Source organism: Plectropomus leopardus, chromosome 24 (assembly GCF_008729295.1).
Source record: "Plectropomus leopardus isolate mb chromosome 24, YSFRI_Pleo_2.0, whole genome shotgun sequence".
NCBI lineage: Eukaryota > Metazoa > Chordata > Actinopteri > Perciformes > Serranidae > Plectropomus > Plectropomus leopardus.
The window spans coordinates 1,176,620-1,203,881 of NC_056486.1; the positions used below are offsets into that span (position 1 = coordinate 1,176,620).

The 27,262-nt window shown below is 41.6% G+C and overlaps 1 protein-coding gene across 1 annotated transcript in view; it reads left to right on the forward strand.

Moving 5' to 3' along the window:
* Positions 1–2,152: 2,152 nt before the first annotated feature.
* The window catches only part of si:ch211-246m6.5 (von Willebrand factor D and EGF domain-containing protein), a 35,459-nt gene continuing 10,349 nt past the window's right edge, over positions 2,153–27,262 (forward strand). Inside the window, 21 exon segments of the mRNA XM_042513096.1 lie at positions 2,153–2,381; positions 6,928–7,112; positions 7,328–7,556; positions 8,216–8,281; positions 8,429–8,661; positions 11,359–11,448; positions 11,572–11,713; positions 12,675–12,892; positions 14,101–14,174; positions 14,268–14,544; positions 15,776–15,904; positions 15,906–15,979; positions 16,755–17,653; positions 18,408–18,544; positions 18,626–18,787; positions 18,882–18,986; positions 20,534–20,648; positions 22,259–22,518; positions 22,605–22,824; positions 23,000–23,137; positions 26,229–26,687. Coding sequence (XP_042369030.1) covers positions 2,282–2,381; positions 6,928–7,112; positions 7,328–7,556; positions 8,216–8,281; positions 8,429–8,661; positions 11,359–11,448; positions 11,572–11,713; positions 12,675–12,892; positions 14,101–14,174; positions 14,268–14,544; positions 15,776–15,904; positions 15,906–15,979; positions 16,755–17,653; positions 18,408–18,544; positions 18,626–18,787; positions 18,882–18,986; positions 20,534–20,648; positions 22,259–22,518; positions 22,605–22,824; positions 23,000–23,137; positions 26,229–26,687 — 4,312 coding nt within the window. The 5' untranslated portion in view covers positions 2,153–2,281.

A 27,262-nucleotide genomic window follows, 5' to 3' on the forward strand; every position in this document is an offset into this window, starting at 1 on the left:
GTTGTCACAACCTGGCTGGAAATGTCATAATGTCTCTCAAAAAAACTCATTTTGTTGCAACAAACACAGCCAGAAAAATCCCGAAAATTTCTGGTTTGGCTGCCAAAAACAGTCTTTAGTTTTAATCCCAAAAACCAAAGTGTCTGACTGCTGCTGCAAAGAGAAACCGGAGCGTCTCTGAGACTTTCTCACAGAGTCTGAATGAAAAGGCGAGCGCAGAACACCTGCTGCTGCGCTCAGGTCCTTTATTTAGTGGAAAGGTATGTCTTTTTGTCTTTGTAGCCTCCAGCACCTGATGTTTACTTTACACTCGGGGAGTCCGACCTTCTCCGTTTCAGCTCCGCGGGCGCTCGCTCCCCCCCGCAGTGAAATCGTCTCAGTCTCAAAGTGTTTTCAGTCACATGAAGAGATAATGAACGCAGTGAGCAGACGAGGCCGTTTAAGTGGTTTTGTTCTGGAAATATTAAACGCATCATTTGCTCCAATTAAAAAAAAAAAAAAAAAAGACAGACATTTTTGGAAATTTGAAGTCCATTTTTCCTTTTTTTCTGGAATTTTAGCTAAATAATGAAAATGAAAATAAGTATAAAAAACCACCATATCTGTTTGTTTTGTTTTGATATTTGAAGAAACGGTAAAGGGGAGAGCATGTGCACTGTTTTCAATCACTGTTAGACTTTTCTCTGTAAACTTACAGTAAGTAACTGCCAGAAAAATACTGTAAACTTTTTTAATTAAATTTTAATTCATTAATTTTATTAAATTTGATTTCTCACGCCTGTCTTTCAGTCTCAAGATGCTCAGCTGTTTATAGCAACGTTTACAGTAAAGTCCTGTAATTATAAATAAATAACCCTTTTTTTAAAGGTGCTATAGTCACTTTTTATCTTCCACATTGCATTGCAGTTTACAGTATAACTCAGTTGTGTATTGTATGTTTTTGTATTAATTCCATATGTGCATTTAATATTATCAATTATAAACAAAAATTAGTTTAAATGATTGTTAATTATTTTTAGGATTTTACAGGATATAAGTGTAAAATTTTACAATAAATTACTGTAAAAAAGATACGGATAAGAAGATACTTAGATTATTTTCAGGGTTTTAAGGGGTGTAAGTGTATTATTTTACAATAAATTAGTATAAAATATAATACAGTGATACAGATTTGAAGATGCTGTGATTGTTTACAGGACTTTACAGGATATAAACGTAATATTTCACAATAAATTCATATAAAAATTAAACCGTAACATACTGTAAAATTAATGTAGCTAGTAATTTACTGCAAATGTACAGTAAAACATTTTATATTGTTCTGTACAGTTAAACAGCAGCATCAGACACCTGCCGGATAATAAAATCTGACATAAATAAATTAAAAATCTGTTTATAGAAACTCTGCATTATAGTTAAACACCACAAAACAAAAAACATATGTTCTTTTCTCCAACATTTCAGTATTTTGAATAAAGCCTTTCATACACATGTCCTGCACTGTTAATAATTAATTTCATGTGCATCATTTTATCCTCATGTTACTCTAAATTAAAGCCGGACTGGACGCTCGCTTCCTGCGCAGCTGCTGACACGATGTGAATATATACAAGTACACTGAGTACAAACAGCTGCACCGTTTATACAAAGTCAAATCTGCTGCACAAATGTCGCAAAAGTTTTTTTGTTTGTTTGTTTTTGCAGCAAATTTATGTTTATTTCTCCGTTTGGTGATGAAAGTGATTTTCAGAGAAATGCAGAGGATATTTCAGGGTGAGTCAGACGTGATGAGGATTTTGGGTTGCAGAGATGTGAACGTGTGGCAGCAGCACATGTGTCTCTGATGATCCTCATCTGATGTTATAACTTTGATTTCGCGCACTTTTACGCACGTGTCTGTGTCTCGCGGTGAACGTAAACAGCTCAGAAGGGTTTATAAACCGTGTTGGAGTCGCTTCCAGCTTTCGTTTGGACTGTAAAGATGCATCATTTATTGATTTTCACGCACGTGATGATGCAGAGAAGTTTGAGTGGAGGAGCCACCTATAGGAGCAGACTCCTCTGTGCTTCAGTGCCTCCTCCTCCTCCTCCTCCCTCCTTCCTCTTCTTCTGGGTCATCTTGCGCACAGGAGAGCCGCAGTCTCCAGCGAGCGGAGCGCACATTTAAGGCTCTAACGGCTGCGCGCGGAGAAGTGCAGTTTGCGCCACTTTCGCTCCAAACTCTCAATGGGACCCGACGACTGAATCCAGCAGCCTGCTACATCTCTAAACACCCGGAGCCATGGACTGTTGCGCATTTGGATCGGTGCGCCTGTTTCCCTCTGGATATTTACGCATCGCGTTGCTGTGGCTCGTGCAACTCGGAGCGCTCGCGCAACAGGGTAAGTTGAACTTTTTAAGTTATGGCTTAAAAAATGTGACTTCAAATGCTTCAAAAGCTGCTCTGAAGCAGATGGTTTTACGTACAAAACTCTTTTTTTCCTTCATGATTGGAGACAAAAGACAGATGCTGTCTGATGCAACCCAGAGTCTCGCGTTTCAGATGATTTTTTTAAAAATAAAATGCAAAAAAACAGATAAACTTGCCTGTTGGAAGCAGCGGATTCTGCAGAGCTGCGGGACTTGGCCTGTGTGGCTGCATTCCTGTCAGTCAGCAGGTCCAGAGGTTAGACGGACCTTCAGAGACACAGAGGAGACCACAGACAAGACAAAAACCAAGTCACACACAAAAGACAAAACAACTACAACAGAGATGTTACCACGAAATGAAACTCAAATTCAAATTATTGTGAACACAAATCTCGGGGCCCATAATCAGACAGGTTTCTGGATGATTCTCTAATTATCACTTCAACCAAAAAGTGGCTTAGGAAAGAAGAAGCTCTGAAGGTGTGAAATATTTATCACTCAGCACACTGGACTGAGTTACAGTCGGGAATAACTGAGGAAAAAGTGAAGTAAAAACTATAAAAAGAGAAATTAAAGTGAAACAAAATCTTGTAAAGTTACAGTAAACATATGACAATATTTCTCAGCAGGGATCCTAAACTTGCTTTGCTTGGGGGCCACTTTTACAAAAGGACAGGAGGCCAGGGGCCAAAAGCCAAACATGTTTCTAGGATTTTATTAAGTTTTCAGGATTTCAGGGAGTTTCTAGAAATTAGGATGTTTTGAGGATTTTAGGCCAGTTCTTAGATTTTAGGACGTTTCTTGGACTTTTGAATGTTTCTAGGATTTTTGGACATTTCTAGGATTTTAGGATGTTTCTCGGGCTTTAGGACGCTTCTAAGATTTTAGGACATTTCTTGGATTTTAGGACATTAGGGTCTTAGCGAGGACCTCTGTTGGGGGTGTGGAGGATCCTCCACTGACATTTTTTTAAATTAAAAAGCTCTATTTTGATGCTGTTTCGTGCACTCTGGCTCCTCATGTGAACTAAAAATACAAAAACAATTCCCAATGTGAATCACTTTATTTTTATTGTGGATTAGGAAATGGTTTGGGGGGCCAGATTTGGCCCTCGGATCATAATATGAGGATCACTAAAGTATTTACTTCTGCAGGCCTACTTTTGGTCAAATGAAAAAACTGCATGATGCCATGAAATAATACAGCAGCCTTTATGTTAACTGATGTTTTGGCTCCAAAAAGCATCGAGATTTATGGTATTTGACTGTATTTTGTACGTTAATGTAAGAATTTGGCCACATTTTTACAGCAATAAATCAGAGTTGTTTGTGAAAACGTGTCTGTAATTGAAGATGTGACGACTCATCACGACATAAAAAACACGTCCTGCTCAAAATAAACAGCTTCCTTCTGTCCCTTTGCAGTCCCATCATGCCTTTCTCTTTCTGATATGAGCCTAAACTTGGAGCTGCTCTTATCTGAGTGTCTCTGTCAGTCCAACATGCCGTCCTGTCTTCCATCTTTGTCTCCAGTGTGTCCAACCACACATCAAAGCACACACTCGTAAACTCTGAGGCAGGCCGTCGTAAAAAGTAACGCTGAGGGTCCCCCTCACAGAGCGCCGGGACGAGAATAACAACAAGCGTCTCTGGGCCAAAACAAAGTCTGCTGCATCGGCTGTAACTCGAGGAGACGCAGTTGTCCGGTCGACAAAAACAAAAAGACAAACGCTGGATGTCGTCACTTTTATCGCTGTTGGGTTTTTTCTCCAAACTCTGCTCCTGAAAGCATAAAATCAAGCGTGTTAAGTGTTTTTGCTATAATAATGAGCGATAATGAGTCATGTAGACCTGATCCAGACCCGAGACCCTGTCTGCGCCGGTCCGGCTGTCGTTTCTGTTTTCGCGGTGAGTGACAGAGCCTCTGGGAAAAGGACCCGTAACCTCAGTTGTGTTAACACCACGCTCTCCCAAATTAATCTTCCTTCCTGAGAAACTGGAGAATTCCCCGCAGAGTCGCTGCACATCTGGGCTGCCGAGGGCCTCCCTCGCAGTGGGATCTCCTCCCCCCGGGGGGCCGCTTCATTAGCTCACCTCCCCCCAGCTCCCCTCCGGCTCTGTAAACCCATTAAGCTGCCAATTGGGACAGTTCAGCCAAAGTCTCGCCGACTGCCTCAAAAACCAGGTTGTTTGGACGACCTGTGACCTCGGATCTTGTCAGCGGAGCTTCCAGACGAAGCGTGCACCCAAATGTAAACAAAAGCGTTTGCTTTCAAGCGGCTGTCAACGTGAAGACCGGCCTGTAAGACCTCATTTAGGCTCGGGATCAGCCCTAACTTCGCCCTGTCCATTCAAGGCTTTCAAGACCTCCTAAATACCCCAAACGTTTGTTTTCCTTTATGTGACTTTACTCAGCCGCCACAATCAAACACAGAAAAGTCGAAAGAACTTTTTTTTTGTTTAGGTCGGTTAAGGAAACGACTCCGTAGACGACTTTGACCCGTTTCCTCTGACAGATGTAGAGATTTTGAGAGTGTGCCAGTGTGGAAAACTACATGTTCTGCTCAAGTAATTCCCCCGGTTGTTTCAGCTCGCAGCTGCAGGCGGTGTTCAGAGGCCAGTCATGCGCCGTTGGCTTTAGCGTCCTTTCCCGGGGCGAGTTTAGAGAGGCGAGAGGCTCACAGGAATGTCTGTTGTTCTTAGTAATTTAGATAACCTCTGGGGGTGAAATGATCCTTCCTGCTCACCTCCTCGAGGCGCTCTGACAGTTTAAAGAGCGGACCGTAAACACAGGTCCTGTCACCTTTTCCAGACTAAAAAGTCTTTGCATTTCCTTTTGATCCTGAAGCTCCTTAAGCAAGAAATCAGTGATTTATGACAGTTACATGTATATAAAGACATCAGGGAAGGAACTTAAAATGTAGATTTTTAACCAGATTTGAAACTTGGCTCGACTTCGGTTATATTGTGCTTCACTTAGACGCCTTTCACAAGCACTTTAAGCTCTGAAACCAGAGAAAATCGCTCAGATTTCTTTCAAAAACAAAAAAAAAGACAAAAAGCAACTTGGCAAAGAGTGTGCCACAAGTTGCAAGAAATTAGTAAAAGGTGACGAGAAAATTACAAAAAAAGGGATGAATTATTACAAAATTATCACAAAACTAGGGTTAAGTGTCCAGAAACTATATTTATTATGAAAAATTTGGGGTTTTTTTAAAATTAAATTTTTCTAGCTTTTTTTATTCTTTTTTTCTTTTAAATCTACTAATGTCTTGAAATTAGTCATGTCTTAACACGTTGACATTGCCTTTTTTCCACAAGTTTTTGGAAGAAATCACACCAATTTGCTCAGGTTTTAAAGGGTTAAGAGTGTTTTGTCAAACTATTATTCCCAAGGCCAAGAAAAACCGTCCACACTCAAGTTCAAATACTGAGAGAAAATTTCTCAGCAAAGGACAGTCAGACTTTTGTTCGACGTTTCCCACGACGACGTGAGCTGCTTTTGTTTTGTCTATCTTTGTCTCGTCTGTCCTCTCAGGCGCGTCCTGTCCTCAACCAAACAGCAGGACTCGGTCAGAGATAAAGACATGACTCCGGGGTATAAATGTGATCATGGCCGCAGATTCTTCAGCTTTCATTTCCTCTGGAGCAGATTTTAGGCTGGAAAACCTTCAGAAAAGGCGAGCATCCAAAAAGATTAAAGCGGAAAATTACTTAAAGAGTTTAATCGCAGAGCCGCAATAACTCTCAGTGTCTGTTTCTCAGTCTGAATAATCTTTCTTTTCCTAATATTTGTCTTAAAATGATCTTTAACCCTTTGAAACATGTCGCTCATAATGTCCTCCCGACTGCCGCACAGCTTTTGTCCTCTGGGGTCATCCTGACCCGCCCTGTTCTGACTGTTATTTACAGCATCTTGTAAAAATTGTCAGTCAGTCCTGTGTTACAGCTTTAGTCTTATTTCAGTCCAACTCATTAGCACATTTTTCCCTTCGTTTTGGAATTTAGGGCCAACAGGCCTGTTTACGTAAGTATAAAAAACATACTTTGATGAATGTCCCACAAAATGCAACAAATGACTAGATTAGGATTTTTTAAAAAATCATAATTATATATTTACAATATTTTTTTATACAAACACTATAATTTTAAGCAGTTTTCAGGTAATGTCCTTGTTTTATCTATTTATTTATTCTTTTTTTCTTTCCCATTTTTCTTTCTTTTTTTCCCTTATATTTTCTAAATTTCAGGTAATTTTCATTTACACTGTAAAAAGAGAATCGTCAACCAACTTAAAATACTTACTTCAGTTAGTAACAGTAAATTATTACATTTTCTCGAGTTGATTTTCAAGCAGTTGTGTTAATCAACACTTGATGACTTTATGTGAAAATGTAATTTGTTAATGTGTCAATGATTGAAATAATTATTTCACGCTGGTTAACAATTCTCTTGTTTTCAGTGTTTTTTAATATTTTTTAATGTCTGATTTCCTCTGTCTTTGCGCTTCACATGTCAGCTCCAGAGTGTTATCCAGGAGGTCATCGGATTTTGCGTAACCCCTATCGCAGCGTTGACTTTGACTCCACGGAGATCCAGAACACGGCCATCCAGGACCTGATCTGTGACCACTCGCTGTCTCCGGGCTGGTACAGATTCAAGATCAACAACAAGCCGGCGGAGATGCCAACCACCTGCGTGGAGGTGAGACACCAAAAGTGGCGGTTGTGTTTTCATCCTGTGTGTCTGACTGCTTCACTGTCAAAATCAGCAAATCAAAACTCTGCCAAAAAAAAAACATCCTCTCTGTCTGCGCAAACATCCAGCAGGTCGGTTTAATAAGCACCTCCAGTCCAGGTGAAACTGTAACACCCCCTCGGCTCCAGGTAATGACTGTTTCTGTTCACGTCCTCCTGCAGATGAACCGCTGCGGCACACAGGCTCCGGTGTGGCTGTCGCTGAAGGACGCCTCCCTGCCGCGGCCCGGCGAGGTCCGCCAGCTCTCCGCCTGCGCCACCTGGCAGTTCTTCCACGGCAGCGCCAAAGACTGCTGCCTCTTCCGCATCCCCATCACGGTGCGCAACTGCGGCGAGTTCCTGCTCTACCACCTGCAGCCCACGCAGGGGTGCATGGGATACTGCGCTAAAGGTGAGCATCCTCGACAGAATCTGAGGGACGGGTCGCCCCAAAATCAAGCATTTCTTTGAGGAAATGTGCAACCTTTGACCTTTACTAAAAGCACAAAACACTTGAGTAAGTGTTAAAAGGAAAGTACACTCCCCAAATCAAAAATATATATTTTTTTCCTATTACATGAAGAGTACGACGGAGAATTAGGGCCATTTTAAAGAAAATTAATTTGATTTTTAAAATAAAGTCATAATATTATGAGAACATAAAAAGTAGTCATATTTTCAGAAAAAAGCAATACTATTATGAGAATAACCTCATAATATTACAAAAATAAAGTCGTAGTTTTACGAGAAAAAGTCCCCTCATAACATGACAGCTTAATTCTCTTAAAATTATGATTTTTACAACTTCATTCTCATAATATTACTACTTTGTTTTCATGAAAATTACAACTTTTTCTTGCAAAATTGTTAATTTTCTCATTATGAACAGATGCTCATGACCTTTCTCCCGTGTTTTTGAAATTATTTGTACCAATCACCTCAGATTTCAAAGCTTTAAATACTTGTGAAAGGCGTCTGGGTTGATATTTGAGAGTTTAAAAAATCGGTTAAAGATATGTTTGTTTGTGCACTAAAATAACGAGAAGAAATCTGATGAATCGCTCGTTTCAGTCACTCCGGAGTTGGGACCCAGACTCTGCCCACCAGGTGAGGTCGAAGTCAACGGCCGATGCAAAGGTGAGACTTTCTGAGAATTTTGGCTTCTATTTAAACAATCTTAGTTTGGAAAAGTGGACTTTTGTTCTGAATTCAGGTTTTTATATGAATATCAGAGCCAATAAATCCTCCTCAGGGGATCATCGCTCAACTCCTTTGTGTTTTCAGCTGCCGTCCCGTCCTTGCCGTCCCGCCCGGTGATCACTCCAGAGCTCATCGGCCACAGCGTCCACCTGAGGTGCTCCTTCATCCCGCCGCCGTGGAACCAGCCGCTGGGCTTCCAGGTGGTCTGGGCCAGACACATCGGCCACAGCATGAAGGCCGAGATCAGGCAGGAATCCACGCTGAAGCCCTTCTCTCTGGTGGAGATGGATGGCGTTCACTTCAGGCTCGGAGAAACGGTAATTCCTGCCAGACCGTGCTGAAAGTTTTCAGGGCGCACATGTGGAAGGTCTGACCCCTCGAGTGGGCAACGTAAGCCATGGATCATGCTGACCTCTTTCTGCCCGGGCTCAGCCGCACAAAGCAAAGGCAGAGAGCATGTCATATCCCGTTAAGAGGAGGCAAGAGGAAGGCGGGGAAGGTAAATCAGTTGCAGGTTGGGAAAGCCTGGCTCCACATGCTTCCCATTTAAACCTCCTCATTCAGATCTTCACAGTGAAATTCCGGAGAAGTCAGTTTACATGCACAGATGCACACATATATGCGAGAAAGCCGTTTTCTCGAGAAACTCAAAGCTTACACAGCCGAGTGACGCGTTCATTTTGCTGTTTTCTTTAAATGCACAGATTGCACGTGTCCAGTTCAGTTCCTGTGTCCTGCTATAAACCCGAAACAATCTCATCCCGAGTCATCACAAATTGCTGCTTTGTCAGTATCCTCCTACCGCTGCTGTTGACGTTTTCCCGATGCTGCAACCAATGCAGGGATGTCCACAAGAGCACGTGGTTAGGATTAGGCAACAAAAGTACATGGCAACCGATGCTGGCACGTAGGGCCGCCCTGTGAAAGCTTCGAATCATCAGTCAGAGACCGTCAGTTGACTGAGATTGCTTTAAGTCGAGTGGTCATTTTTTTCGAGCATTTCACTTCGGGGGATGTTCTGGTCCCCAGATTTTGCTGCAGAGTGAGCGTTCTTGACTTTCACGGCACTATTTGGTCCGTGACAAACACAGAGGCAACAGGTGCCAAAACGGGACGAATCAGCACAATTTTCACGATCCAGAAGACTTTAGGTGAGGCAAAGCATTTGATTAGTCGTTTCTTCGTCTCTGCAAAAGGTCGTCCTCGTGTATCAAGACCGCTAGTCACTTTTCAGGAGGGAGGAGAGGAAGTGCATCTTGCATTCAGCTGCGGTTGTCCCTGTTTAGACTGAACCAGATAACTGATATGCAAGAGTCTTGTGGTGCTGACCAAGAAGCAAAAGAGCTGAAGGCGTTTGTGAGACGTTGTTTTGTCGAGTGGAACTGAGGCAGTTTCCTCAGTCGTTGGACACTTTTTGGTTGCTGCCTAATGGACAGGGACGTGCCAATCAAATTTTTTATGTCTTTGCACCGATGATTGCTGTGGCAAGAGGCATTTTCAAATCATCCACACGTCCATCCTGTTCTCATTAACGTGATATCTCAAAAACACCTTGAGGAAATGTATTCAAATTTGGCACAAACGTCCACTTGGACTCAGAGAAGAAATGATTCTATGTTGGTAGTCATAGGTCAAAGGTCTCTGTGACTTTGTGTCATTGTTGTGAACGTGGTATTTCAAGAAAACCTTGAGGGATTTTTTTCAAATATGGCACAAACATCCACTTTAAGTCAAGGATGAATTGTTTAGATTTTGGTGGTCAAAGGTCAAAGGTCAAGGACCTTACATCCGCCTCATTCTCGTGACTGTGATATTTCAAGAGGGTAAGAAGGTCTTGAGGGAATTTAATCAAATTTGACACAAACATCCACTTTGAGTCAAGGGCGATCTGATTAAAGTTTGGTGTTTTTTAATATTTTTCCTGCATTTGGAGAAATAACTCGTAATAAAACTTCTTTCCAGCTTGTCGACACGCTGCTGCACAGCCTCAGCGCTGACGGCTCTCATTTCCTGGAGAAATTATCTCTTGCCAGGAAACATTAAGCTATTAGATTTTCACTGTGATGCTATTTGAAAGTGAGGTGATGTCACTTTGACTGCTCGCCCTCGTACAGCTGTGGACCATTGTGCTCACTGTCCATATTTGGACACCAGAGTTGTGTCTGGAACATGTTGCAGCGAGCTGGGCTCAGTCACACAGCCTTTCTTAAACACATGTTGATGTAAAATCTTTGTCGGGTCAAAGGTCGTTTTTCCTTTTGAGTAGAATTTTAGATCTTTAAGTGGATCAGAGGAGCGCTGCACTGAGCCACATAAGGAAATTTTTAGATTCAGGTTTGTTTTTTAAGGGATCAAACTCTCATCGAGGGATTAAAACTGTAAGGTAACTTTTATCTTATTCTTCTCTTACAAACGTGTTATTCTATGGATTAAATCATTGATGAATTTAAAGCCAACGGGCCAAATCTGGTTCCCAATAGGGTGTCGGTTACCCTCCCAACTATTTTCTAAGTCATAAGAAAAATAAAGTGATTCACACTGGGAATTGTTTTTGTACTTTCAGTATAGATAAGGTGCCAGAGTGCGTAAAACAGCATCAAAATATAGTTTGTTTATCAAAAAAAGTGCCAGTGGAGGATCCTCCGCACCGTCTGACAGAGGTCCTAACTAAGACCCTAATGTCCGAGAAACTATGAAACTTCCTAAAATCCTACACATGTTCTTCAACCTGAGAAATATCCTAGAATCAAAAAAATGTCCTAAAAACCCAGAAATGTCCTAAAACCTGAGAAATATCCTAAAATCCAAAAAATGTCCTCAAATCCTACAAATAAAATGAAATTATATAATCCGAAAAAGGGGCTAAAATCCTAGAAATGTCCTAAATTCCTAAAAAATGTGTATGGGTCTGCTGGAACTGCCAGTTGGCCCCCTGTCATTTTTTCAAAAGTGGCCCTCAAGCAAAGCAAGTTGAGTGTCCCTGGATGAAGACAAGTGTCGTGTTTTTCTTGCAGTTCTCCTGCAGCGTCTTGACCTTCAGAGCCAACCTCAGCCACAGCAGATCCTCTCCCAAAGAAAGTGAAGGTTTCTTCGCTGGGCTGAAGGTAAACGTCATCGTCTCGTGTTTTAACGCTAACATACGGAGCACTTGAGAGCCATTCTGTCAAACTCACCTAACAAACAAACAAACAAACAAACTCACCTCTCCGTCGCCTCTGTCTCCTCAGTTTTCTCCAGAATCGCTCCACGTTGCAGAAAACAGCAAAGAGCACGAGGTGACCGTGCACAGCACGGTGCCCATCTCCTGCAACGGCGTCGACCACAGCCACCAGTGCGGAGTCCCTCTGGCTCTGAGCGTGCACGACCCAGGTCAGACCTGCAGGAAACAGGAGATAACGTTTAGTATATTTCAAAGTATTCATCTTGTTAAGAGACAGAAAATCTTACATTTAGCATGAGCCTGCAGCAACCACAACAGCTGACCAAACACCCCGTTCTCTCTGCCCTAATGTCCCTTTAATTGGGAAAATATTTTCAAATTTATGACCAAAACACATAAGAGACCCCATAAGAGACTATTGAGCTTCTTATTTATAGGATCTTTTAACCCTTTGAAATCTGGAGAAAACATCACTGTCCTTGTGCTGATGTCAGATGCCTTTTACAAGTATCTAACCCTTTGAATCCTGAGCAAAATTATAATTAAATACAAGCGGTAACAAGTTACAAGTCACAAATTACAAGACATTAGTAGATTTAGAAAATTATTTTAATAAATAAATTAAATTAAAAATTGAAAATAAAAAAGCTCAGGAAAAACTATATTCATAATGACCATAATTGCATATGTAAAATAGTTATAAAATCATTATCATTTTTTAACACTTTTTCCATGTCAACCTTTTTAAAAAATGTATCAAAATTATTTTTTCCTATTATTATTATTTTTTATTTATTCTTTACAAATTTTCCTTGTACTTTTTACTATTTTTTTGCTAATATTTGGTTCAATTCTTCATTTATTGCTAGTTTCCTTCTTCCCGTGTTTTTGAGAGAAATTAGGTCGATTTGTCCAGATTTCAAAGGGTTAAAAGGAATTATCATTGCTGAAAGATGCAAACATCATCACAAGTATCTTCGATCAGATCAGAGACGACTCCAGCCGGCGACCAACACAACAGCTATTTCGTGTCTGCAGCTCCTCTGTTCTGCTCCGACTTGCCCTGCTCATCAGCACATGAAAGCCGGCGCAGGAGGACGTTATTACAGCTGTGCGGGCAGCTGCGCGCCGTCCGTTGACACTAACTCACTGCTGTGTTGACATCCACAGACAGCCTCGGACATGAGGCCCCAAACGTGGCGCTGTCCGCCTGCCAGGTGGAGCTGCGGCCTCACGCCTGCAGCGAAGGAAGCTGCGGACGGGCGAGCTTTTTTGTCAGCGCCGTCACCGATTTCACGCGCGACGGGAATCGGCCGAGTCTGGTCGGTGTTCTGCCCGCAGCCAGCGCGCCACGACTCTGGAGAAGCTACGCCCCAACGTCTCTGAAAGTGAGTTCGACAACCAAACGTCTAAACCACAATTCTGGTGAAAAACGGATTAAAGTCATTTTTATTGTGCACGCAGAGGTTGCTACGATTCATGAAAATTCAGTTTAAAGATTGCAAATTATTGCAAAAGCTGCCCGCTTCAAGAGATCCTTCAAAGTTTTCCAGGTGTTCTGGAAAAAAGTAATTCATGAGATTATTCCAGGAATCTTTAAGGCTTTTTCACTGGTCATTGAGGGATCCTTGAACGGGTGTTGGTGGACCGCAGTAAGATCAGGAGCAGGAGGTTCCCAGCATCCTTGAGGTTTCTGATGAGGGTCCTGGAAATCTAGAGAGTTTCAGAGGAAACTGGAATTTGGAAAATGCAAGTTTTATGTCATGGCTTCTTGTGGACCTTGACAAAGTTTTGATAGTTTTCCTGGTTTTTGTAGAATCAGATCCATTTTGGGTGTTTCAGCAGTTATTTTGTTGCTGCAGAGCTTGCAGGAACGATTGCACCTGGAGAAACGCAAATTGTCGCAAAACCTGTTTTTAGTTGTCCTTGAGAACCTTCAAAAGATCCTTGAGGGTTTTCCAGGGGTTCACAAATGTTCGAGTCATTCTTGAGGCTGTTCTAGGGATCTTTAATGTTAGTTTTCAGGCCAGTTTTTTTGGGCTTTGCAGGACAGTTAATGCCAAGTTTCTTTTTTCTCTTTTTCCACATTTTTCAAAGTAATCAAACCAAAAAAACATCTGAAGGCAGCACAAGAAAAACTGATGTCGCTCCAGGTTTCAGAGGGTTAACAGGGCGCAAGGATCCAAAACTAAACAAAGAATGAAGTAACTGATATATTTATCTTAGTATTACTTTAATTAAAAAGACGGCTGTAATTACAGGTGTCTCTGTTACACTGTTTACATGTACACACTGTGAAACGGCGCTCGATGAATCTGGAAGAGACGGCGGGCGTTTTTGGACAAAAGTGAGCCTGTTTGATGGGTTGACATCATGTTTGAAGAGCGTTGTTTTAACGTGGTCATTAGTTTCGCTCTCGCAAGCTTTTAGGTGATGTAAGACACGACGTCAGGCCTCCAGACACCGTGTCTCTGTGCGCCCTGAAGAGAGACGCTTTCCCGTCTGCATTTAGTGAAAAAAAACATGAAAGCCAGAGGTCAGAGGGTCACCGCGTGGAGTCCTCCTTATCTTTGTCCTCCTGACGTCTGCCCCTCAGGTCACGGTCCAGGACGTCCCCACCTCCATGTGCTACTCCCTGACTGACCCACATGTCATTACTCTGGACGGCAGGTAATTCGCCGTTTAGTCCGTTTTTATCAGGCGTTAAATTGTGTTTTGAGTTTCAGTTTGACTTTTTTGCATTTCTGTATTTCTGCTTTTCAGGCGTTATGAAAACCACCAAACCGGCACTTTTGTCCTTTACCGGAGCCTCGTCAGGGAGTTCGAGGTCCACTCTCGCCAGTGGGACTGCGGCAGCCGGCACTACGCCGTGGCCTGCAACTGCGGCGTCGCGGTGCGAGAAGGAAACGAAGTTGCCGTCTTCGACATGTGCAACGGCCAGCCGCAGGAAACCAGGCCGCAGCTCGCCCTGAAGAACGCCGCTGACAGGGAGGGCGGCGGCGTCAGGGTGCTGGAGTCCCACCAGGGGAAGAAGGTCACCGTAGGTATCCGAACATTTTGGTGCAGATTCGTTTGGGAAATCACGAGGAGTGTTTCCATTGTGGGAGCTCGCGGTAAAACCGAGGAGGCGGAAACATCTTCCTCTGTTGGCTTTTATGCTGCGTTCATGCGAGTGTCAGAGGGAGTTTCTGATTTGGGAAGTTCGTCCTCTGACTTTGTTTGTGTTTGTGTTATTTGGTTTCGGAAAAGCTAAATTTTAATGCTGAGAGCGTTTAAACAAGAAGATGATTGATATGTATTAAACCACGAAAATACAGCTTAAAAATGGCTTTACCTGACTTGTTATCAGGGTTTATGTTTAAAAAAATAATGTTTCTAACTAATGTAGGTCACTCTACATGGACAGCAGCTAACATGAATATCATACTACACTTTACATTTGAGCCAAAATTGATATTTAATACGTGAATTAGTAAAAAAGGTTCTTTTCATTGACCAAACAAAGACTTTTGACAGCCGTGTTTATGCATGACTTCAAGTCAGCGACTCGTTTTATAAAATTATCTCTGAGTTGTCGAGTTGTTTTAACGAAATGAGAGGTGTTCATGTGAATTTTTTGTCTTTTGTATATTTCATTAGCATTTTCAGCGTCATCACAAGTTAGTCCAACGATGAACCAGAGGTGAAAAAAAGGGACATTTAAAATAAAAAATAAGTAATAATGAATAAACTAAGATAAAAAAAAATAAGTAAAAAATGTGAGAAATAAAATTAAATAAATAAATAAATAAAAATTTATGAAAGAGGACGTCCATGTGAATTTTCCCAGCTAAAAAATTCAGATTATTCCGACCTCACATGAACTGCAGCATAAAAACCCGCAGAGGAAGAATAATGATTCAATCATGAGCGAAACTGTCGCAGAATGATTACGTCCAGTGGGTCCTACCGGGGATTTAAAGTACTTAAGTACACAGTATTCACAGTGTACTTTATGAAAGTGTACTAACAAAAGTATTTGGATTCTAATATGTAAGAGAAAATAGAAAATTTGGGGGGAAAATGGTATCGGTCAGGTTCATGTTTGACCTTTTATGTGCAGATTTGTTCGGGAAATCATGACTGCCGGCTGCATGAAGGATGTTGACTTTCATAACATCCATCAAATTAATTTTCTCGAGAATTGGCAGCTCTGTCAGGTTTTAAATGTTCAGCCGTCGCTGCGTGAGGAGGTTGTTAACGAGCTGCTGGATGTGACTCTCCTCTCGTAGTTGATCTTTCCCTCCGGGGCCTTTGTTAGGGCCGATGTTGGCGATTGGGGGATGAGTCTGTCCGTACGGGCGCCGAGCGTTGACTTCAGCAACACGCGGGGCCTCTGCGGCACCTTCGACCGCAACGGCAAACAACGACTTCCTCGGCTCTGACGGCGTCTCCTACGGGCCTGATGACCTGCATCGCTTCATAGAGGACTGGAGGTCAGTCCTCGCCAAAAAAATATTAATATAAATTCTGTTTGTTTTTTGCTTGTTATGGCGTATTAGTGCCACTGTAGATTTAAAAAACAACAATAACAAAAAAAAAAAAAAAAACAGTGGGCAATATTCTTAGAAAAAAATTCAGTTGATCACATTTTATTTTTTACACGGAAACCACTGCACTACTTTTTTTCTCAGAAATTTGTGGATTTTTTTCTCACAAATTTGCAAATTCAAAAACTCACTTACAACTTAGAAATTTGTGACTTTATAAACTCAGAAAATATCGACTTTTTTCTCAGAAATTTGTGACTTTATAAACTAAGAAAATATCCGACTTTTTTCTCTCAGAAATTTGTGATTTTATAAACTCAGAAAATATCGACTTTTTTCTCAGAAATTTGTGACTTTATAAACTAAGAAAATATCCAACTTTTTTCTCAGAAATTTGTGACTTTGTAAACTAAGAAAATATCGACTTTTTTCTCAGAAATTTGTGATTTTATGAACTCAGAAAATATCGACTTTTTTCTCAGAAATTTGTGACTTTATAAACTAAGAAAATATCCACTTTTTTCTCAGAAATTTGTGAATTATTTTCTCTTTTTTTGCAAATTTGCAACACTAATCTCATAAATCTTGGAAAGAGTTTTCTCAGAATATTGCCCTCTATTTTTCATTTATTTTGTAAAATCTACAATGGCTCTGATACGCTGTGGTAGAAGTGGTAAATTTTCAGAGCGATTTGTTTCCTTTTCGTCTGTGTGCGTGGTAGGATAGCTCCCGGGGAGAGTTTATTCGACAAGACGCCTCCTGGCGCGACTCAAGAGGTCAGGAGGCCTTTCTGCCAGTGCCAGAAAGGATACAGCACCTCCCATCACGCCGGCAGAGGGATGAGGAACCTGTACAATCCGTCCGCTCACTCCGACTGCATTGCGTACAATAATGTGGATTACACATCTGTGTTCCCGTCTATGGACACAACAGTGGAGTACATCAAGAGTCCAGAGCGGGAGGAGGGCATCCTGGATTTGTCTGCGTTTAGCAGTCATCCTCTGGAGCGGAGGCGCCTTCGGTTTCACGCAGAGAACAAACAAAACAGTGACCTTGACGGTGAGTTCGGGGAGGATTTTCTTTTTTCCACCGAAAGGCAGAGGAGACAGGCGTTGTTTGAATTCAAGCCCGTCTTCACTGCTCAGAGCCTCAGCCAGGCCGATCTGGAGAACTTTGCCTACTTCTTCCCAGAGGATCATTTAGCGGAAGCGCGTCCGGAGGTGCAGCCCCGGTGGCCCACGCCAAGCGGCCTGACCTCGGCCAAAGCTCTGGAGGTGTGCCAGATCGCTTTGGCTAACTCAACCGTGGGCGCGGTGTGCAGACGGCTGCTGGGACGCCGGTTGGACGAGGCCGTGGATCTCTGCATGCTGGACCTGCAGCTCAAAGACGACCTGGGCTGGGAGGAGGCGCTGCTGCCGTACCTGGAGAACGAGTGCGAGAGGAGGCTGTTGGAAAACCGCACCCAGAGAGCGTTGGAGGTGGCGGGTCCGCCAGGAGCGTCCAGGGAGGTGGTGACAGCGCTGCGCTGCCCGAACTTCTGCAACGGCAACGGAGAGTGTACGGAGTGGGGCTGCCAGTGCGATCCGAGCCACAGCTTCTACGACTGCAGCCTGGCCATCAGTGAGTATCCGCAGACTGCTGCTCCAATCCTTAATTGGATAGCAGGTCAACAATTATGTTAACCCTTAAGCGCCGTGATCAACATCAGTGTCCTGTGCTGCATTCAGACGCCTTTCACCAGCATGAAAGCTCTAAAAACTTGAGAAAACTGGTTTGAGTTTCTTCAAAAACAAGGAAAAAAACATGATGAGCAAAAATGTCCAGAAAACTATATTTATAATTCAAGCGATATCTTGGTGTTTAATTTTATTTTTTTTACTTTTTCTTTTTCCTTATTTTCATGTAATTTTGTTGTAACTTTTTACTTTTTTTGTGTTTATTTTTAAGTAATTTTATTGTAACTTTTTACTAATTTCTTGTTAATGTTTTTTTTTTTAAAAAACTTTTTTCCCATGTGCTTGTCTTCTAAAAGTTTACTAATTTCTTGTTGATGTTTTTTGCTTATTATCAGGTAATTTTTATGTAACTTCTTACTGATTTCTCGCTGATATTTTTTGCTTATTTTTGATTCATTTTTTTGCAACTTTTTACTAATTTCTTGATCATTTTTGGGGCCTTTCTTGTTAAGTTGCTCAGAGCCTTTTTTCCCATTTTCTTTGAAAAAAAAGTTTTGAATGGTTAATCTACGCAGCCTTACTAAAGTATACATCTGCAGAATTAAATCTGGAATAATTTCTGCTGAAATAGCTGATATTCTCTCTTTAGACTGACTTTTAATGTGCTCGTAAACGGACAATAAACTCTCCTCTGATAGGCCAGCCGATAGAGATAACAGATTTGGAGAACGGTGGACTGTGTGACATCCGAGCCTTCAACTGTCGCAACATTCGAGTCTTCGGCCTCGGCTTCATCGACTCTCCTGACCTCAGCTGCCACGCCACCAGACTGAAGGTGAGGAAAGCCAGCGTCACTGAATGCCCTGAAGATGTTTTCACAATATTTCCTCTGAACTGTGTTGATCTGCGTCCTCAGTACATGAACGGAGTTTGGGTCCCGGGGGAAAAACAAAGAACGAAAGCCACGTTCCTCAGCTCCAAGGCTTTAGACTGTGCTGTGCCGTCTCTTAGCAACACGGCCGTCAACACAGAAGACTTCATGATGGACGATAAACCGTACGCGCGCTGGGAGATTAAGGTAACGTCTCAGATCTTTTCCTGTTTGTTGGTTGGTGGCGGTTTAGCCAGAAGCTTTTTTTTTCCAGTGTCAACTCCTTTCTTTCCGTTCCCAGATCACTAATGACGGCTCCCAGTACAGTCAGGCCAAGGTGCTGACCATCTACGACGGCGTTTGTCAGGTCTGCGAGGCGTCGCGCACAGGACTCTGTAAGTTAAAGGTAACTTGGATACAAAAACGAATTGTTTTGGTTTTTTTTTAATGCAGCCTGGACTCAAAGATGAACTGTCAATGTGACCTTACATCCATCGTGAACACGATATCTGACCAAACATCGTGAGGGAATTTCTTTAAATTTGGCACAAACATCCACTCAGAGTCAAAGATGAATTGATCAAAATTTGTAAAAGTCAAGGTTACTGTGACCTTATATCTGTGTCATTCTTGTTAACACGATATCTCAAGAACACCTTGAGGCAATTTCTTCAAATTTGGCGCAAACATCCACTTTGAGTCAAGGATGAATTGATTAGATTTAGGTTGTCAAAGGTCAAAATCTCTGTGTCCTTGTGTCTCTCTAATTCCCGTTAATGTGATATCTCAAAAGCACTTTGAGGGAGTTTCTTCAAATTCGGCACAAACGTCCATTTGGTCTCATTGATGAACTGCTTTGATTTAGGTGGGCAAAAGTCCAAAGTCAGGATCACTGTGACCTTGTCTGTCTTATTCCCATAAATGTGATGTCTCAAGAACGCCTTGAGGATTTTTTTCTTTTTAAATTCGGCACAAACGTCCACTCGGACTCAACAATGAATTGATTTGAAACTGGTAGTCCAAGGTCCAGGTCACTGTTATCTTGCCTCTGTCTCATTCTCGTGAACAAAATATCAGACGAACGCTTTCAGGGATTACAATGTGGTGCTCAAAGATCAAAGTTCAGGTTCACCTTCTCCACATGAAAATCTTTACATCTTATATTTTATGTCGTATTATCAAAATTCAAGGCCAAATTATTTTCCTTCGTGTGCCAGACATCACGGGTCCATAAAACCGTGGAAATTTTAGTCCCTCCATCCTGATCAATAAACACCGACTACAAAACATAAGAAATAAATACCCGAAAACTAAATCTAATATAATTTGTCAAAAGAAACCAACAAATTGTTGGTAGGTTTATCAACTCCTCGCTTTTTTAGGAAGGAAAGTCGTCATTCATGCGATTGCAGCAGGTCACTCGTTGATCAAACTTGGGCTCTCCAGTGTTTGTTTATTTGTTTAAGCCGAACAGATTTAGGAGACAGATGTGACTCAGTCAGCGTTAAGTGGTAAAGTGAGTTGAAGCGTTTTATACGCTCCGCTCTGCGTTCTGAACAACTCGCTGTTGGTCGAATGACTAAACCAGAGACAGAGTGATTCGTCCAAACATGCAGCAGCTGGCTTTTTAAAAACCCAACAAAAGGTGGCGAGGGGGCCGTGTTGTTACTGGAACTGCTTTTTATGGGAACGGAGACGGGACAACACGTAACCCCACAAACAACCCCGAGTGAAAACATGCAGACGGACACGCGTGTGCTCGCCAAAGCTGAACTTAATTGAATTAACTGAAGCAGAGACGGAGTTTCTCCGGAGGAAACCACAAAACAAACAGCTTGAAAAAAAAAGTTTTATAAAGCTGTGGTTTCCGGAAGCTGCCTCAGCATTTTGGAAACAACGCTGTAAATACGAAAACACAAACAAACCTTTTTATCTTTGCTGTGTGGTTGCCAGGAGAGGACGTGTAACATCGACGGGATGTGTTTTGCAGAGGGAGACTCCAATCCCAGCAGCCCCTGCCTCCTCTGTGACCCGGACACCTCCAAATTCACCTGGTCTGTAAATCAAGGTACAAACAACTTATTCTGAGCACCACATTTGTCCTCGTTATAATATTTGAGTCATGCACGTCAAAAAACGGTGTTTCAGTTTGCTAATACTTTCTATTTTGAGCACCCAAGTGCGTTAACCCTTTGAAACCTGGTTTGACATCAGTTTTTTTGCTGCGTTCAGCCGTCTGTTACAAACTATTTGACCCTTTGAGAATTGAAAATTGGTTTGATTTATTTGAAAAATCATGGGGCAAAAGTATTGACCAATTTGGCAAAAAGTGTCCCAAAATTTCGAGAAATTAGTAAAAGGTGACAAGAATTAAAAACTATATTTTAAAAAAGACGAGGGAAAAATGTGCCGGTGCAATGTGCATAATTACTACATTTTATTATTTTGGACGTCATACAGATGTCTTTTCTGGACATCATACAGATGTCTTTTCTGGACGTCATACAGATGTCTCCTCTGGACGTCATACAGATGTCTCCTCTGGATGTCGTTTAGATGTCTTTTCTGGACACTTGCAGGAAATTTCGTATACTGTTTTTGGGACCTTTATTACATTTTTGGGATTATTACATTAAAAGCTACAGATTTGTGTTGCGTTTGTGTTTATTATGTTTGTGGGCTGTTAAAAAGCTTGTGGTTGTTGCACGTCCCCTTCAGGAAAAACGTTGGGGACACTGTCTCAGACCTCCAGGACATGTTTTTGACTCCGCTTGTATCCCACTAATGATGGATAACAGTGAAAACAGCATTTATCCTCCTGCATTAGTGCCGCGGCTGTCATGGTAGCTGTCCAACTGTGGTCCTGTTTGTCCCCATTAGCAGATCAAAGGAGCGGAGGTTTAAGTTTCCCAGCATGCCCTGACCTGTCGCTTAACCACTCTGAGACAGAAGGACGAGGGCAAATCCCAGGGTTGATTTCTGCAGCTGCACAGACCGACAACCATCCTTACCAACAGCCAACAAAACGCAAACAGGCGTAACCGTGGAGCACCGCAATAAATGATCCGTTTAGATTTATTTAGGATTCTCACTGCGGCGCCACGTTTTTCCAGCTGGTCAGATTAAGAATTCATTAAAAGAAATAACCTTATTAATCAGTTTCTTGACATATCCCAGCTAGAACATAACGTTTAAATAACATTACATAACGTTCCTCACAAGATCCTGTAATGTTGCAGGAGAAACGTTTTGACTATAATGTTCACACAATGTTTACACTGCAAAAACTAAGATTAAATATCTCAAATCAAGGTAATACACGCTTATTTTTGGGCCAATTTTATGACTTCTTTAAGCTGTTTTGTGTAACTGTGCTGCTTTTAAGATACAATTTCCAAACATAAAACCTTATTCTAAGACAACGGAACGAGCATTTGCTAAATTAATCTTAATATTGAGGAAATAACTCTTAAATCTTGTTTTTAGCCTGGCCGCACTAGTTTTCAGGTATTTTTACCTGTTACAAAAAACTGTGAAATTTTCCTGTTTTGTTGGCAGATAATTTTGCTAATTTTAAGTAATATTTTTTCTTATTTTTATTGTTTTATTGCTTCTTTTTGCAGTGATATAATGGTGAACTTACTTTATTCCCACGTTTTTTTCCTCGTGTCTCTTCAGTCAACGAGCTGCCGACCTTTCACCAGCCTCGCAGCGCCCTGCGGACGTTTGCCGGGGAGAACTTTGTCTTCCAGTTCGCGGCCTCAGACCCTGAAGGCTCGGCGCTCCTCTTCCAGCTCGAGGAGGGGCCGAAGGGCGCCGTCCTCTCCCCCGCCGGCCTCCTGATCTGGAGGGTGCCGTCTCTTTTTGGGGGGGAGAGTCGCTCTGTTCGCTTCACGCTGTCGGACGAGTGCAACGCCCAGAGCACCTTCACCGTGGAGGTAAAAGATGGAGAAAATAGATACGGACAATCAGATAGTTAAATATTACAAATCTAATCTAAAAAACCTTTCCCGTGTTAATGCAGATCGACGTGGTGCCGTGTGGGTGTCAGAACGGAGGTACGTGCGTGACGGATGTGAATTTCCCCGCCGGCAGTGGGAAGTACCTGTGCGTGTGTCCTGAGGGGACGCAGGGCGACCTCTGCGATGAGGACGTGGACGAATGTCTGTCCGCTCCGTGCGCAGTCGGCAGGTGCATCAACGCAGCCAGCGGGTACAGATGCGAATGTCCTGCAGGGCTGAGAGGTAACAAGTTGATCAAAGTCATTGAAATTTATCACAAATCACAAAAAAGTAGAACCTTTGATCCTTAAATATCACAAAAAGCAGGTTCTGTGGAGCCCGTCTGGCCTCGTGTTTGAGGATCAGTGTGTCCGTTACAGTCTATCAGCGCAGAAACACTTTGCTGTGTGCTCGTCAGGTGTAACGTGTCTGGAAGATATCAACGAGTGTGAAAGGAAGCCGTGTTTCCCAGGAGTCCAGTGCATCAACAGCTTTGGCTCCTACGGCTGCGGACCATGCCCCAGTGGCATGCTGGGAAATGGGACAACATGCACAGGTAAGTGTGCGCACACTGTGCATGTGTTTGGTGCATTTTTCATTCTTCATTTTTTGATCATTTCAGCTGGGTTCATCCATATGGCATAAAGGTTGACATTTTCACTTCAGCTCCTACAATAAGTCTGAAATACACCGTGGAAGCCAAACTGTTCCAAAAAAATGCTCCATTGACACCTATTCAAACTGACATTTTTCATCCCACAGCCATCAGAGCAGAAAAACAGGACTGTATTATTTCTGGGTGTCATTCTCGGCTTTTTCTCGTCATTTTCTTCTAACTTCTTCCAGTGTTTTTGAAAGAAATCAAGCCAAAATGCTCAGGTTTCAAAGGGTTAAACAGCAGCAGTACACACATACTGTGTTACTGTGGCTTGTCAAAAAAGGTTTTTATTCAGTGTGAAGTTTGTGCATTCATGAGACCTGACGGCCAAAGAGCCTCAAATAAAGACTGATTGTTACAACGCATGAACAAAAGGAGAACATTTATTCTCCTGACGTTTCTGGGATGTTAGAAACAAAACAGATGTCAGCTGGCTTTTAAAATTTGTTAAAAAGTTGAGATATTTCAAATGAAGTCAGTAAAATGATGATTTTTTTCTCTAATGGGATTTCTGACAGAGCACGCATACCTGCATGCACAAAACCTGCAAAAAAACAGATTCTGATTCTGGCAGGAGACCCCTTATCCACAGTGACGTCGAAAATCTGGATCTCATTCACGGGAATAACACGAGTTCATCAGATACTGCTGCTCTGAAAACGTTCCTGCACAACCCAGAAAATCTAAAAGCAACTGCTGCAAACAGGATATTTCTGCTGTCGCTTTGGGTAAGAGCGTCGGCTAACTGAATTTGTCCGTCGCGTCTCAGAGGAACCCTCAGCGAGGATCCAGCGCTGAGTGGAAACCAGATGGTCGACGGCGGCTGATCTCGCCGCCGTGTGTGAGCGCGGCGGCGAGATCAGCCAATTCATTTCAGCCAATCGCTCAGTCGTGTTTGTGTGCGTGTGAATGCACACAGTAAACACTTATAACTGCAAAACTAAATTATACATCTGATAATTATAAAGCTAATGCCTCCAGCTGCTACACAGTTAACCCTTTGATACCTGGCTATCAGTTTTCTCTGCATTCAGGTTCACATGCATTTAATCCTTTCTTTTGAAAGCACGGCTAAAAAGGCAATAAGAAACTTAAATAAGAAGTGTCCCACAATTTGCAAGAAATTAGGAAATTTGATTGCAATTTAAAAGTATTGCACTTTATTATCTGTTCCTCTTTTTGACTGTTGCTCAGTGTCTTTTCATTATGTCTGTTTTATTTTGTTGTTACTTATTTTATTTGCACACTGGTGAAATGACCTGAAAATTAGAAGAAAAGAAATAAAAAAGTCAATATTTAGGTGTAAAATTAGGGATAAATGTCCAGATAACTATTACAATAATTATTACTTTTTTTTTTGCCCTTTTTTCTTTTTCTCTCCCTCAACATAACCAGGGTTTTTGTGCCTAAACGTGAGCACAGCTTCAGCACAGAGCTGGACTTGGAACGTGTGTATTTAAAGTTAATGGCTGTAAAACAAACCTGGGCTGAGTTTGCGTTTACTGGGACTATCGACAGTAAAGGTCAAGTGCGTTTTGGCTTTCTCGTAATTGCATCGTTGTCCTTTGAGTACTCAGAAAGCCTCAGGCTAAAAATCAAACCGAGGTGTACATTACAGAGGACAGATACTTGGATTTCCTCATCGTCTGTTGTCCCACTGCTTCAGTCCTCTTATCTACTCCAGCAAAGGGACTGTGGTTTGACTTATTTGACCTCCTTGTTCCTCCAGTTTATTGCAAAACTTCGTGTCGTCCCCTGTTCACATCAATTCTGCGCTCGAAAGAGTCTAAGCAAATCCCAGAGATGTAAACTGAACAGATTTAAATTTGTTTTTACTCCTTTTAAAGACATGATGAAACTAGATTCAGGAGGAACGGACAAAAGCAAAGCATGTGCTAATTAACACAAAACTACGTTGCAATAAACAATACAAATCTCTCCAAAATACAAATAGTGCTGAAGTTGTTTCCTTTTGATCATAACACGTATTTCAGATGTAAAATATCATCTGACGTTTGATAAATCAACCAGATGGAAGTAAATTTAGCTCTGAAAATGTTCAGATGAGAAATATCAAGTCAGAAGAGTCACCACTAAGAAGTTTTAATAGATTTAAGGAAGAAAAGTTGGCCGAGCTAACGCAGAACAAATCAGAGTCAGGTTTGTTTGACTTGCTGCCATGTCTGCAGCCCGCCGACGCCGATCGCCGCGTGTTTCCTGGCTTGTAAATGTGGTGATATGATGTGAGTGGTAATCGTGCCTCGTTGAGATCTTAACAGAAACCGGCTCCGCGGTCTCGTCTCTTGCTGAGCGACTGTCTTATTAACCCTCTGAAACCTGAGGAAAAGGTTTGATTTATTTGAAAAAAAAAAGCCTAAAAAAGGCAATTACCACCCTGGCAAGAAATGTCCTACAAACTTCATTAATCAGTAAAATGTGAGAAGAAAATGACATTAAAATAAGTAATAAAAATGGAGTCGGGGGAATAAAAAAATATTTTTAAAAAACTTAGAAAAATGTCAACAAAACATATTCATGATAACATTTTTTAAATAATTTTAATTTGAGAATTCTGTTTCAGAAAAAAAAATACATTTATTTAATTTTAAAAATCTATTTTTCTTTCAAACTTTTTCAGCCATGTCTTGTTATTGATATTTTTTAAATTAATTTCAGAATTCTTTTAGAGAAAAAAACACCATATGTTTTTTAATTATTTATTTATATATTTATTAACTTTATTTTTTGCTTCTTTTTCAATTTTTTTGGTCCATGTCTTATTAAATTGCCCATGTCCTTCTACTCATGTTTTCGGAGAGAAATCAAACCAAACAAGCCTATTTTAGTATTGCTTCCTGTAATCTCTGTCTGCATCTTCAGTATATTCGTCAATCCTTCACCTCTTTGCTGTTGGTTCTTTGCAACATGGGTGATCTAGAAATTGGATTATATGCCAATCCCAAATATAATCTGTGTTGTCTTGAAACAGCAGTCGTGAGGCCGATCGCCACATCTGCTCCTCGTACGACGGTCTACAGGATACCAGATGTTCTGCTGCAGCCACCCAAAACAAAGACAGACGCTTTCCGGAAGACCTCGAGTGGAAGCTCCCCGCAGACGAGGGCCGAGGCCAGGAGGACGCCTCCAAAGACCGATCCGAACCACAAACCACAAACTAAGACCCCCACATGGAGACAGATTCCAGGAAATAGTCTGAACCCAGCGCTCAGAGAGGCAGAAACGAAGAACATCAGCACAGTCACACCAATCGTGTCCCGAACGAAGACAGACGCTTTGAAAAAAAGCCAAGCCATGAACTCCTCCACCGACACTTTCAGGAACATCTCCGGAGTTACACCGGACCAAATCAAGCCTGATCAGCCCAAAATCAGCAACACTATTGCCAAAATACCCGCTGTACCCCAACCATCGGGAAGTATATCCTCAGGTAACACGAACGTTTCCAACAATGAGCCTCATGCAGCAACATTTATTCAATTTCTTTGATATTTTCTCCTAATTTTGCAATGAGATCAAATATAAGAGAAGTTAACGCCAGATGTTTGTGACCATCCAAAATAATAATTTCAATGTAAATTTGAAAATCTGACAATAATTTCTCCTTTTTCTCAGTTTCTGGCTGTGCTTAATGGCGTCCTTTTTTGTGATTTTATTTTGGCGGGCACATGGGTTGGAAGTCACGCTTTCTTTCAAAATAGCCCAAAATTTTAAAAGTAAAAAAAAAAAAAATGGCAAGATGTTTTAGAGAAAAAAGAGATTTCCCCTCGAAAAATTAAAAATTGCCAAAAAAAAGGAAAAATACAAACAAAAAAACATCGCCACATACCTAAGACTGGAAAGTGACCCCAAAAAAGGCTGTAGGAAGAAGAATTTCTGCAGCAGTTAAACTGACGTACTTTTAAATATACTTAAAGTAAATGTGATTATAGAGAAATATATCAAAGTACACATGCAAAAAGGTTTAAATAAATTTCATAAATCAAAATTATAAGACAGTTAAGA